The sequence below is a fragment of the Mytilus californianus genome, unplaced genomic scaffold (assembly GCF_021869535.1).
Source record: "Mytilus californianus isolate M0D057914Y unplaced genomic scaffold, xbMytCali1.0.p SCAF_8, whole genome shotgun sequence".
Taxonomy (NCBI): Eukaryota; Metazoa; Mollusca; class Bivalvia; order Mytilida; family Mytilidae; genus Mytilus; species Mytilus californianus.
Window position 1 is genome coordinate 23740864 of NW_026262734.1, and position 15291 is coordinate 23756154.

Here is a 15291-nt window from a genome sequence, read left to right on the forward strand (position 1 = left end):
TTGCCTATAATTGCTTACATCCACTTTATTTGAATTTTGGTGGATAGTTCTCATTGACAATCATACCACATCTCCTTATTGTTATATCGTGCATCTTTGAAGTGATCAGTTTTAAAGGCTATTTTCAGATATGTGTTTGTAGTTTTTTTTAGGGAATGCTTATGATTTTCTTATTTTCTCTAAAGAACCTTAACGCAGATAAAGTTTAAACCATCATTTTAAAGAAAAAAAATATTTTGCTTTACAACATAACCTGCATGAACTAGAAGATCTTTTAGTCTGAGACTGGAAAGATGCTGAACTACTTGGACCTGGACATGCGGCATTTCTATCAGTCCTTTCAGGATCATCAGCTACTGGGAAGGTCTGTTGATTGTTCTGCAGATTTGAGTGATGCCTGTCTAAAGCTCTTATCCAGACAGATTCTTCTGTTGTGGGCCTAGGTGTAGCTGTGCATGGAGACTGGCTTCCATTTGTGACAGGATTTGCTTCTAAAATGTTAAGTTAAGATATAGAAATAGAAATTCTTGTAAAGATTTTCAGTAAAAACAAATCAAACATACTGACAATAACCTGAATGTTTCATATGTGACATGATGATAAATACCATAAAGTGGCGGTATCTGAAACATTTTTTTTTTTGTTTTATTTCATAGTATATTATATTGAATGTTTCTTAAAGATTTTTTTTTTAAATTGATCTATAAAATGGGTAAAAATAATTCGTTTCATAAAGAACTTGGTTCCACTTTTGCTTAATTTTTCAACTTTTTTGATGCATAAGATATAAGCATATGATGGATGACTTTGTGGTTATGTTAAAAGAGACATGCTACTTTTTTGCTTGTATTTGTTTGTTTGTTTGTTTGTTTTTATTTTCTTTATTTTTTTAGTTTTAGGAGACCACTATGTAAAGACCCCTCTTTAATGTAGTACTGGATTGAGGGTTTTTTTTCAATTTGAAAGTAGAAGTACAAAGAGGTATAACTCAAGATTATTCATTTACAAGAAATAAGAAACAGGCTATAGCCTTTCATCTATGGTATAAGCAACTAGTAAGTTCTTATCTGTATATCAAATTAGATATTTTGAACTAAATTAGTGGTTGTTTATATTGATTAGAACAGTTTCATCACTTCAAACCAGTTTTTGATTCTTAAGTCGTATCTCCTTATAAATTTATTTTTGGATGTTACAAGGGACAAAAATGCGGCAAAAGCAAAACAACACGATGAGGAAATAAAATTGAGAATGGAAATTGGGAATGTGTCAAAGGGCAACAACCCGACCAAAGAGTAGAAAACAGCCGAAGGCCACCAACGGGTCTTCAATACAGCAGGAAAATCCAGCATCCGAAGGCGTGCTTCAGCTGGCCCCTAAACAAAAATGTGTACTAGTTCAGTGATAATGGACGTCATTCTAAACTCCGAAATATATAAATTTTGCAGTCAAAATAAACATTAATAATGGTTATATACTGTTTTAACATGTTAAGGATATTCGAATGTAAAGAACGTAAGTGGATGATTCAATTCTTTATATACAAGTGACTACTAATGACACAATCGTATGATTAGGAGGGTAGATTTCGCACATATTTTTAAAACATGTAAAGATCAAAGATATTTAAAGCGAGGAAATCCCATGCTATGGGAAACCCTTCTGTCAAAGCAGACGATCGTTAGCGTAAACTTATTTCTGCATTTACAGGTTAAAAAATCAAAGTTTTTAAGGTAGCACAATACAAAGATTTTTTCACCCCCAATCAGACAACTTTAAAGTGATGTTATTTCTTTAATCCAGCTCTAAAATTCATAAATGAGGAACCAAAAGAAAGAAGAAAGATTAATCTTTCAAATGGTGATAATTTCATTATTACATAATTATTTAATAATTCATTAGTATGTTATTAGTTGTTAGATTCTGATGTCCACATTTGAATGAAATTAGCTTCTTTGTTATTCATAGCATGCCAAACATTTTGATAGATTCTTGTGCAACACAGTTTGACCTCCAAATTTTCCCTATTATATTTCATTCTTTTATAACCCTTCAATTAAGTTTGCAACCTTAATTCATAAGAAATCATTCAATTTAATTGGGTATAAAATTTGTTCTCTTGATGTTTTTGAAAATCAGGGACACAGTTTTGAAGATAACTGGTCAAGGAACAACGTGTGGTAAAATCAGGCATATAGGGACACCCGTCTAGGAGCTAATTATATTTAAAACTACATTTTCATGACAAAAATGTATGTGTCACAAGTGAATAAATAAGGATTTTCCTATTTAACCCTCATTAACTTCAATATCATTCACACATGTACCATGGGGATACTTCAGATTGGTCTTTAATCATAAATCAATAAGGTTTTGACCAGTAAGAAAGCATTCCATTTCAGCAATTCTAAATATATAAAGAAAATGCACACCCTATGCATCAAAAACCAGATCTGGCGGGAGAATTTATATCATTATTGACCTTGCTGTAAGTCAGTTGCTACTGATATGGTCAAAATTCCGCCCACCTGGATAAACATCAACCATTAATGATCTCAGAAGTTTAATTAAACATGGCATTTGCTTTTTTCAATATGGATTTTTTTATTTGATTAGTACACGAAACAATACATTTTGTTTTTAACATTCATTTCCCCAAAAATAAGTTATGCATGTGTACATAAAATCACCAGTTGGTCAGTCTAGAGGATTCTTATGGGGGATTTCTAGAATTATAATTGTATATAATGAAAATATGTAGTTTTACACAAAGTAGAATTTTCTTATTTTTGTAGTTTGAAAATAAAATGTTTAATTTGTGTTTTCTTTTAAAAAGACTTCATATTTACATATTCTCCTCAAGAAAATCTGATATAACCTTGCCATCAGCTTTAACATCAGCAACATTAATTGTTGTACAATTATATTTGTTTAATATCTGTACATTTATATTTGATTCCTCTATATGTCCAAATCATTTTTTTGTTTACTTTCTCCAGGCAGCTCCAATATAGAAATGTTATTTTATTTGGATTTCATTATCTTCTTTTTTCTATAAACCCCAAATTCAACCTCTTTTCTATGACTGTTATTTTTATAGCTGGTCAGTGGTCATAAAGCTATCAAATGATTATACTGATTAACCACAAAGTACTGCCCACATGTTCTTATTTGTATTAGTCAGACATGTGCATTTGTTTATAAAAACTAGTTATCAACAAAACTCATTAACAGTGCAAGATATTGAAACTTATTTTTCTTCTGTGGTTTTGTAATATTAAAACGTAACAAAAACAGCTGAAAATGAAATTTTGATAAAATTTAGTTGCTTTTGTATTGTGCTACCTTAAGTCAAAATAAAGAACGAAATTGATGTAAAAATTAAATTGAATTTAAAAAAATACATACCATTACAAGTGATATCTGTTTCAATGCCACTAACTCCACTGAATGAGGCACTATCCTTCATTGCATTCACAATATTTTCATCAGCAATGCTAAACTGTGTGGGTGGTGGTCGACCTCCTTTCCTGTCCATTTCCTTTATGGAGTAAGTAAATTTCTCTTTTGACCCACGACACATATTTCTATACTTGTTTCTGACTTCTGCTTCAGTTCTGAAGCATACACCAAGAGCATTTTTCCTTTGATTGGTTACTTCAGTGCTGAATCCCCCTTTCAGCAACTCCAACTCATTTGTGATACGACTACTAATTAAATTTGCCTCAATGGAGGTGAAATTAGCTTTTATGTCCCTTGGCAATTTCTTTGCAGTGTTTTCGGACAATTCAACTATCTTGGTAACAGGAAGTGAAGATTTTCTGTTCATTATGGGTAACAATTTATAATAAAAAAAATAACGAGTCTTAACGCAGTTTTAGTTAACATTGTCGTAAAACATTTTTGAACAACACATTTTAACGCATATGTTAGTTAGCGACTTAGTTAAGATTTAACGACTCGTTAGCCTTAATCATCGTTAAGGCTAACGACACGTTTGAACAACCGGGCCTGTTAATATAAAATTACACCTTGATAATTTTGATGTTTTCTTTTTGGTGTATGTCATTTTCTTTAACAGTTGCACCAAATAGGAGTGAATAAGTGATATTTTAACATCTATATAAAATCATGCAATGCAAATAAAGACTGTATTTGTTCTCACCATCAATTGAATTAGAACAATTTGACAAGCTTCTTTTTTCTATTTGTCCCTAAATCTCAAACCAATGAATTTAACAATAACAATAACGTTTTACTTTTGGTAAAATATTTCTCCTTAATTCAAGGTGCAGTTGATGATACTTAATGAGTAATCCATAGTGTTAAAATATTCCAAACTTTGCAAGAATCTTTTTTTTTTTTATGTTCACCATACTTCTCCTATCACAAAGTGTATATCAGCTATTTTAAGATTATTGAACCCAGACGGACAAATCATCCCATATCATCTATACATACAATTGTTTATTTTTTTTATAACCTACTTTCACTATCTATCTATAAATAGTAGTTAAATCAGGATAAAACAAATTGGGAAGTGATAATTACAAGTTAAATGTTACAATGGTAAGTAGTCTACTTCCCATTGTAACATTTCAACTTGTAATTATCACTTCCCAATTTGCTTTATCCTGATAAAAGTTCCATAGGTATCGAAAACTGTTGGTATCATTAAATTATTAACACATAACTAAAGGTTGTTTCTTATAAGAGTTTTTATATTTCATAGGTTTTATGATAATAATCCTGCATACTCAGGTATCCACTTTCGGGATTCTATGGAATTGAAGATTTACCAGCCACTTGTTCACTATGGCCTATGTTTTTTTTTAATAAATGTAATACTTAATATATTAAAATAAATTTAAATCTCTGCAATGTATAAACTTTCATCATGTTTATTTTTGGTTTGTGACCGTACTTGCATGTTTATTATGTCACTACATTATACAATTAGTATTTAAGTTAGTATATTGTGCAAAAAACAAGATATATTTACTTACAACCACTTTCAAAATCTAAACCTTGAACAGAGGTGAAAATTCAGGAATTGGAAATAAAATATGCAAAATATTTCAATATTCACTTCCATTCCCAACAAGCATATGCTTTGTATGCTTTAGAAAATAATTAATAACTATGCATACTACTTGCTTTAAAACATTGTTTTATAATAACATAAACTTATCTTACCCGTTCGTTGTACTTGATTGATATTACATCTCCTTTAGTTAAACAGGCAAAACTTCTCAACATGTTTCCTAATCTGTTGCTCAGTCAAGGATTTAATCAGAGAACTAATTGTCAAATTTTACTTGACCTCTAGATGGTATTTATGGTTTTGTTAATCTATATTGCAATTTCCTATTATTCAATACATAATAACTTTTGTACCAAATTATGAATACATTTTATTGTAAAATATATCATGAAATGATATGAAAATCTCAAATACTGTTGGTATCAGTATGAAAGTTCTTGATAAATATATATTCATATGGTCATTTCCATTTTTGGAAAATAAGTTGGCTAATAGTTATTGGTACAGTTGCAATAAATCTTATATTTTGCTGCCATCAATCAATGAACAGAATGTTGCAAATTTCTAATTCTTTCCCGACTGTTTAAGCTACACCAGTAAACACAACATTCAACCATCTATTCTATAACAGAAAAAGGCTGAATAAAATATTAACTGAATGAGGCAAAATATAGACAGACTTCAAGTATGTAATACAGTCATTAGAGGGGAAGGGCTGAGCACACGTACAACTGGTTTGAACCCACCACATGTGTGCTTGTACCCCATCTGGCAATCTGGACAATACATGTTGTTCATTGTTGTTTGTGTTTATCTTTAAGTGTGTTTTTCTGAATAGTCAGTTGTTGGTGATTGCTGGGATCTGTTGTGCTGTCCTAATGTTTTGGTAATTCTCTTATGTATTACAGTGAAACCTGTCTTAATGCAACCTCCTCGGTTTTTGCAGATGTTCTGCTAAATCAGATTGACAAAATATAAAAATTTGATATGATTGAACATATTGATTTTGATTTTGATTTTGCCATTTGATTAGGGACTTTCCGTTTTGAATTTTCCTCTGAGTTCAGTATTTTTGTGATTTAACGTTTTAGACAGGTTTTCGGTTTATGCAAAAATCGGTTTAGACAGGTTTGACTGAATCATTTTATCTCACTCAAAAAATACCATTGAAAGAACATTATCTGATTACAGGTTATCATTTGCCACTCAATTCAAGGTAATATTTCATAAGTGTTTTCTTGTCCATATGATTGACGGATGTTTTATCAAAACCATTGGTGTGACATGTGAACAGAATATGCCTACCCTTACTGAGTACCTGATATCACCCCCAGAATTGGTGAGATTCCTGCTGCTCAGTCTTTTGTTTTCTATGTAGTGTTTAGTTGACCGTGATCTGTTTAATCACCCTCATTTTCATATGAGTCAATAGAATATATGTCAATCAATGTACTAATTGATGCATTATAGGAAGTCAATGTTAAAGGTGTTCTGATTGTTCAAGATGTCATTTGCAAGGATGCCGAGTGTAGGCAATGCAATTAACAAGGACTGAAGATGAAATTATAATTATGCTAAAGAGTGAATGAGCAAGAATACAGTCCAGTTATTATGATCTTTAATCAGATATTAGAGTTTCAATGGTATTTTTAAGTGTGGTGTGATTATTTGACTATACTTATTTATTTGTGTTTTTTGTGTTTAATGCAACTTTCAACTACTTTGGTTACATCATGGCAGCCAGTTTTTATTGGTGTAGTAACCCCATACCTTTTGCAAGAAAACTGTAAACACAGCCAATCCCAGAGCATGGTTCGAACTCATAACTTAGGAGTTGACAGGTTTATGTTCACTGTAAATAAATTATTTAAACCACTTGGCAACTGTACAGCCCAACCCACCTCCAACCCGACTATACGTGTTACTCTATAAAAACTGCATATCTAATATTACCATTATTAAGTAGTAACATTTTACAAATATGTTTTGTAAAGAATACACAGCTTCGGGATATCTAATATCTAAGAAGTCAACAGACTGTGGCTGGAACTTTGTAAATGTGGCTACTTTCAAAGAAACATTCTCTACTTCCACAAGATCACCTTCATTTAGTAACAGGTTCCTCATCATCTGAAAATAATTTAAAAATGGTTCAATAGATAAAACATTTTTCCCTATGAATGGACATTGGTTATTCATCCAACACATTAAACAAATCTTTCTGAAGTTGGCTTCAATTACTAATTTACTACCATGTGTGTAACCCTATCATTAAACTGATAGATCCTTCCTTTGTCACGTACAAATTCCTAATACACCCTAATGTGTTTACCTGTTGATACATTGATCCAATAAGGTAAAATATTCTTCGTTCTTCTATCACTTACTTCCAATACACCACGATGTGTATACATATTATGTATCCAGTGAGGTATTTAAATACAAACTCTCTAATACAATGTATGCGCCTGTTTGTATACTTACCCAATTAGGTATATAAATCCTTCCTTCATTAGCTACAAATTCTAATACACCACAATGTGTGTGTCTGGCTTGTTGATTGTTCCTCAGTTTAAACTGCATGGGGTATTGTATACGTGAACGTGCTGTAAAATCACATTTTTCATTTTAGTTAGTGAATTATTTTGGTATGCATACACAGTATTAAACTGGGTGGTAAAAAGAGGAACATTAATTTGAAGTGTTGAAGTTCCTTTTATAAATCTCTCTAATTTGGAGTTTCAGCTTCAAAAATTCTTTTGAGTTAAGTATATGTGTTACTAGAGTACTTTCCATATGTAATTAGTGGTTTGCTTTTACAGTAGCCAGCATGTAGTGATACTTACTTAGTTGATCTAATGCAGAGGGAGGCATAATTACTGAAATGAAAAACACATTGAATTATGAGTAAACAGGTGAGATTTAAAATATATATATAATGTTCTCATTCAAACTTACGTCATGAAGCTTTCACATTGTCTTTATTATGTCTCTTTTTATTTCCATTTTGAATTCAGATTGTTGATGTAAGGTTTTGGCTGTTTCTGTAGAATTTATTCAAAACTACTTTGGTGCATATTTAGGGTATGATTTGATTTTTTATTAATAACTATATTTGAGAGATTTAGACCTTGTACTAGTGTTGTTAATTGTTCAATGTTAAAAATAGAATAAGGATCTGTTGTTTTTTTTGGGGTTAATTTGTGCTTTTATATATACACTCTAAATCTCCTTTAATTCATTCCAATTTAATACATCAAGACTTAATGAATAAGAAACATAAATCCATTGTCATATACTACTTTTCTGGAATCATATGAAATGTTTGAGATAAATGTTTGAGATAACTGTTTGAGCAATGAAAATAACAACTGCTTATCAATATTTCTGGTTGTCCTCCAAATTTGTCCTTTAATATGGTTCGGAAACACAGTTATCATCCTTTGATTGTTTGTTGTTGTCTACAAATACAGTCTCTAGTGTGGACAGTGTATAACTTGCAAATATTTTTCATACACCTTCCAAAAATTAATTTCTTTGTATTTTAAACCTTTATACTTTATACATCAAATAGTAAGTAGAGGGATGAAATTACATGTAATAAAATGGGGGTCATGAATTTTAAGGTAAAATAGTGATTTAGTCATGTTGGTCCAGTTAAAAAAGTTTAAAATTATAGTAGGTCTGAAGCTGTCAAATTGAATTGTTGTCCATATTTTGAGTTAGAGCTGACGAAAATTTCTATAATTTGTCCAAAAAGTAGTACACTACACTGTAAAAATCTTTTTGAGATAAAACAGGTCCTATTTTTTTTAATTTGTGTTTATTGTCTAAACAAATGCGCTACAAAATAAATGTGTTCTTGGGTCAAAATAACAATAGGAATGATGGTTACCAAAGCTTTTTAATCTTACTTTCTCCACCTCTCTCAACATCTTCTCTGTTATCTAACATGGTCACAGAATAACATCTGTATGTCTGTTTAAATCTACAAAGACCTCCGCCCAATTCAGGCCCAAAAATGTTACCTCCAAATCTACCAAACTAGAAAATACAAAATTATTGCTACTAAATCTGTTCTACATTCTATAGATTATGAAATTTATGAGATTTTTTAACATTATCATCCTTGATAATATCATCAACTATAAGTTATGTATTATTGTCATATTAATTAGATGTTAATCATTGTTTTTTTTTATATTTTGCTGTGGTTTCTTTTTCTATTAGCCACATTCTTATTCAGGTTTTCTCTGGATTTGATGGATAACTTGCTCTATCTATCATGTCTGTCTACATTGTATCTGACATCATCTGAAATTTTATATAATAAAAATCTTTTGTACAATCAGTTTGACAAAATGTTGGCATGTTTCTCTTGTTTTCCTATTTCAACGTGTTTAAAGATTTTTCTATATATATTGATAGTCAGGATGACTAGATACTGTCCTAGTACATATATTATCATGATTATCCAGTTGTCAGTAATGGTTTTATACAAGGGATGTCAACTCTGTGAAGAGTTAGTTATGAAGTACTTCTCGATTTTACCAAACTATATTTTTTTTACAATATAAGAACACAATTATACACATTTAATGCTGTGTGGGCTCTACATTATTACCTAGTATTATAAACCATAATTAGCAGCTCATTTATAATTGTACTTATTAAGTAAAAACAATTCATCTAATCTAATTCATAATTTGGTAAGTACATATATGAATATAAATTATTACCCTTACTACACAGTCAAACTGGTCAAGCAAAATTAACATTTTGTAATCTTAAAGAAACCACATTTACATATTCATGATATTGAGGAATCATTGGTGTTTTCTGAAAGAAAATTAACTGGAAAGAAAGATACAATGTTTCAACAGGAAACCAATAAGTCGAGTATCATTTCGGTATTCGAAAGTCAGAACTAACGAGCGATACTAGAGTACTCGAGTACATGTTTACATCCCTAGTTTATACAAACAGGGTGAATTGTACCAATATCTCAAAAGGTCTGTCAATGTAAACATCTTGTTAAAAAAGATTTCACCGATAAACATTGCATGAAAATAATTTCCTTACTTTTTGATGTTAATTGCTCAAACTTTTACATTACAACTCATTATATGACTCTTAATTAATAAATAAATCATTAAAACAGAATTGTTTCACCTCAGTGAACTGATCACAAATTTAACATATACTGATGACTACGACACAAGAAATAGTATGCCTAAACGGCTCTTACAAAAAATGTTTCTCTTATTTTCTGAAATTTTGGTGGTTTAATACAATAGGCAATGTTATTGAGCAATAAATGTATATTATTAATTATTAGTGCGCAGTTTGTATCAATTTAGATTTGTACATAAATTTATAAAACAATTGTCATTTCTGAACTATCAACTTTAAGTATATGATAATATTTTATAATTACCATTTCTGTATTATTTGTTTCCTTTGGATTTATCAGTGTAATTTTCTATATTCAACAAAATGACTCGGTTCAACTTAAATCGAAAGTAAATAACCAGTGCGAATTATTACCGGGTTTAAATGGCCATACGCTTCAAGTTACAATGGGGTTAATCTGTTAAAGTCTTCTCATTGGTAAATATTAGATGAATAAAGGGAAAACGGTACTATTTATTCTGCCATAGGCGACAATACTAACATTTTCTAAATTTACCACTTTTTATAATAAAAACCTGGATAAAACAGTTATGTGTGGTGTTAGTACTTTATTATTCTGTTTTAAAAATTGAAGCCAAATAGTATCATGACCAACTTCCAACGGAGCTTGTTTATGTTATCCATGCCCACCGTCATTTTACACCAAATTTATGAAATTTTGGAAGTCTTTTCCAATAATTCTCAAGAAAATATTTCAATAGGTTTCAAAATTTATATTGTAAATAAACACACTGCGGTTATTCATAGATAAATAAAAAAATATATTGTACCCTTACATTCGATCACAGCGCTCCTAAGTTGACTTCCTTCACCTGCCTTGGGTATACAAAAGGCCAACCTAATGCTGGGAAAATGTAATAGTTCCGTTTTCTCTATACTGTGACATAAAGATATAAAGAATTTTTATGACACCAATAATGCAATACTGGGTTATTGTGAAAACCTTGGCTATAATAAATACTTGTATGTCCCCATTACTTAAAGGACTATTGATCATTTTATGTCCTCACCCCTACATGCTGGTTTACCTCTTTCTCTACTTCTTTAAGATAAGGCTTAACAAACAACCTGTATCCAATCATATCTTATATTATTTAAAAAGAATAACAAACAGTTCCATTTAAACAGAAAAAAAATGACAGTTCCATTCAATTTGTATTAATTTTATCCAAAATTTACATCATAAGCACAAATTCAAGATTTTTCATACTAATCTCCATTCCATGCTTTAGTATATGCCATATTGTAGTTCAAAATTTCAGAGCTTGTTATAAAATCTATTATTCTGTCTTGAGATGATAAAAACAAAGATATTAGACACTTAAAACATTAAATATGCAAAATACTCAGCTGTAAAGTTGCCTATGTTGCCTGTATTAATCTATGAAAAAGCTGAATTATGTCCCTTGGGAGTATTAATTTCCAACAAAGGTCCTTTCAAACAGTAGAAAATGAAAAATTATATATGCCTGTTATAATCAAAGTTAGAAACTACAAAATGAAGCACTATTGAAATATTTGCTGCATGAATTGCCAAGAATGTGAACAATTCTTTACACAGGAGAGTATAAAGTCTATCTAAATTTAGCCTGAAGTGGGCCTCTATTTTTCTTAGATGGACAATTTTAACACTAAAAATGCTTCTAGTATGACCAAATATTGTCTTACTACATAAACAGTACAAACTTAACCAGACAATTTCCTATTTTAATAAATTATGTCTAGAGAAATACCCAAGTGATACATTTAGGGATTTACACAACAAAAAAAGCAAATATTTCAGTTAAAAATATTTGTCGCGACTCGAATTCTGGTGTTTCCAATTAAATTAATCATTTTGAAAGGTGAAAACAAATACAAAAGAACTATAGTTTGGTGCATTTTATACAATATAGTTAATATTGAAATCCTAGAATAAAGTTTTATATCAGTACCCATCAATTTGACTTATTATAATGACTCAGCACTTTTCTCAACACAGTATTGTTCTCAGTAAAAAATTTCTATTCTTTGTGATAAAAATCAAATGCACTAATCAAAAGCTTGATTGATTTTGATTTCCCTTGCTATCTTCGGTATAGGGAAGCGGTACTATTTATTCTGCCATAGGCGACAATACTAACATTTTCTAAATTTACCACTTTTTATAATAAAAACCTGTATAAAACAGTAATGTGTGGTGTTAGTACTTTATCATTCTGTTTCAAAAATTGAAGCCAAATAGTATCATGACCAACTTCCAACGGAGCTTGTTTATGTTATCCATGCCCACCGTCATTTTACACCAAATTTATTAAATTTTGGAAGTCTTTTCCGAAAAATTCTCTAGAAAATATTTCAAGAGGTTTCAAAATTTATATTGTAAATATACACACTGCGGTTATTCATAGACAAATAAAAAAATATATTGTACCCTTACATCCAATCACAGCGCTCCTAAGTTGACTTCCTTCACCTGCCTTGGGTACACAAAAGGCCAACCTAATGCTGGGAAAATGTAATAGTACCGTTTTCCCTATAAGGCTTTCTTAACGTCTAAAAGCAACAGTGGTCAACAGTCTAATCATCTCCGATCAGGACAGTCATCGGATAGTACGTCCACGACTGGCACTTACAATTAAATATTATATGAATGATCTGTGATTAACTCTTTTTAATAAAGAAATTAACGATTTGCTCCCATAAAAAACTTAATTATCGTAGTTATAGGTCGAGTAATCTCGCCTACCATCCTCTTAAACGATTTCTGTTTGAAAAACAGAAAATTTATATCATTCTCTTTTTCCTACTTCACCTGAATGAATAATGATAATAAGAAAGAATAATGTTTGTATATTTAATTAGGACAAGCTTGTATAGATTTGGGGCTCAAGCCCTAAAAATATATTCACAAGATATTCATGTAAAGCAACATCAGATGAAGTAAAATAAGAAATCCGATGCAAATTCAGGTATATTTCTATAAACACCTTTTTAGCTCTATCTGAATATTTTTGGGCAAATGACCACCAAAACATAATATGTTTTTCGGTTGATAGGAGTTACACCACCATGTCGTTATCTGTTCTCTGTTTTGGAGCATATACACGTGTCCCAAAACTTGTTCCAGTTGTTAAAGGTGATAAAATGTCGTCAGGTGTTAAACGAACATTTCTTCATATCTGCTCTGTATTTTGAACAATGGCATAACATCCTACACGTATATAACTTTTTTTCGTTATAACTAAGAGATTGAATTTAAAGTTTGGCACATCAACCTGCTTCTCGTAAGGAAACTCAAATTAAAAAAAAAACGTCTTTAAGTGAGTAGAACGGACTAAAAATTATGTATGTTAAGGTTAGAATTAAGAGAAATTAATTTTACAAAAACGATAAGATATGTTGTTGAAATATTTTACTATTTATTATCCATTTTAAGATAAGGTTCTATCGAATTTTGTACTTAAATGTTCGTTTCTTCCTCTGTCCATTCCCATAAAATGGTTAATTCTAGGACCAAGGTCCGTTTGCTTAGTGAAGTTTTACGAAATTGTTAAATTTTTGCTGAATATTTATAGAATTTTGTTGATATATTTTGCTGAACTTTTCTAGTCAAGCTGTATACAGATATATAGATTCTACACTATCAAGTGTAATACGATATTTATCCACTCTAGACAGTTAAATATCTAAAATTAAACTGTCGAGAGTGGATAAATATCGTTTTACACGAGATTTGGTGGTGGAATCTGTTTCTCTAATAATTTATAGATGATATACAGACAATTTTAATCCTTCTTTTCGATTGGTTTGCAAAAAGATGTGTTCTTTCTATGTGACGTTATCAGGCAAGGTCGCCTTTTTTCATGACTTCACCATGCGAAATTCAGAAGAAAGCAAGAAAGTTTGACGTCATAATCGAATTTTGACCAATGAAGAACTGAGATCAAACGGACCATACGTTGTTAGATAAAAATAATCAACGGGTCAGGAAAAGCATAAATCGGGTCAGAATTAGAAAAACGGAAATATTTCAATGACCTATATAGTATACAGCCATTAAAAACTGTTTTGGCATTTAGCGGTATAGCAACATTTGTAACCATGCATTACAATGAATTGTCCAAGAAAAATACTTTAAAATAAAAAAAAATCGAATACATATATTATTTTAATCTTTTTATCTAAAATTAGTATGATAGAGAACATGCAGTAAACTCCCTCCAACTACCTCGACAACTATAACTGGTATACATTGATCATCGTACGTCATTTAGAATAATTGTGCACTACAAAATATTGACAGTTTTATATATAGCTACCTACGAATAGTTCAGTGGTAGAGCTTTTCTAGAAAAAGGTAAAAAAACAAAAATACCGAACTCCGAGGAAAATTATAAACGGAAAGTCCCTAAGCAAATGTCAAAATCAAAAGCTCAAACACACCAAACGAATGGATAACAACTGTCATATTCCTGACTTGGTACATGCATTTTCTTATGCAGAAAATGGTGGATTAAACCTGGTTTTATAGCTAGCTAAACCTCTCACTTGTATGACAGTCGTAAAAAATTCAATTATATTGACAACGATGTGTGAACAAAACAAAAAGACATAATAAGTAAAAATGTCAAAAATAGGGGTACGGCAGTCTACATTGTTTTATAATCTTAATCACTATAAAAACAAACAAATATGTCAACAAAGAAAAACATAGAACAGTTTAGAATATTCCTGTTACAGATTATTATGTCAGTTTTGAAGTAAGTGTGAACCGATCCAAAATGTAATTGTCCAATGTATTGCATTGACTTAATAACATGGTTTTGCTGTTCATTCTAAATAATGTATTTACCCAGATTGTTTAATTATTTACAATTTGTGTGGATTACTATAAAGATATGGTTGTACCCAATGTTATTATTTGTACGGGATACGTTCTTAATACATATATTTTTTGTCAACAAGTATTATAAAAAAATATCGGTGATTCAAATTATGAAGAATGTTATTTGAGTACTGAATAAAATGAAAATTAAGATTTAATAACCCTTACAAAATATGATGTGTAAGCC

The 15291-nt window shown here is 30.5% G+C and overlaps 1 protein-coding gene across 22 annotated transcripts in view; it reads right to left on the minus strand.

The window, feature by feature from the left end:
* Positions 1 to 15291, minus strand: part of LOC127711442 (ubiquitin recognition factor in ER-associated degradation protein 1-like) — a 410122-nt gene that overhangs the window by 369166 nt on the left and 25665 nt on the right. For 14 of the 22 annotated variants that reach the window (XR_007986703.1, XR_007986702.1, XR_007986704.1 and 11 more), the window contains exons 1-7: positions 10482 to 10623; positions 9320 to 9358; positions 8959 to 9088; positions 7891 to 7923; positions 7529 to 7650; positions 7044 to 7174; positions 5197 to 5269 (exon numbers count right to left, since the gene is read on the minus strand). The exons of 3 other annotated variants lie outside the window; for them this stretch is intronic. Coding sequence is in view for 16 of the 19 variants with exons in the window: in XM_052217501.1 (XP_052073461.1) it covers positions 5197 to 5269; positions 7044 to 7174; positions 7529 to 7650; positions 7891 to 7923; positions 8959 to 9088; positions 9320 to 9331 (501 nt within the window). In the remaining 3 variants the exon portion in view is untranslated. Of the gene's footprint in view, positions 1 to 5196; positions 5270 to 7043; positions 7175 to 7528; positions 7651 to 7890; positions 7924 to 8958; positions 9089 to 9319; positions 9359 to 10481; positions 10624 to 11013; positions 11070 to 15291 lie in introns of those variants that run through there. 5 more of the 22 variants (XM_052217508.1, XM_052217495.1, XM_052217499.1 and 2 more) reach the window with 5 other exon arrangements.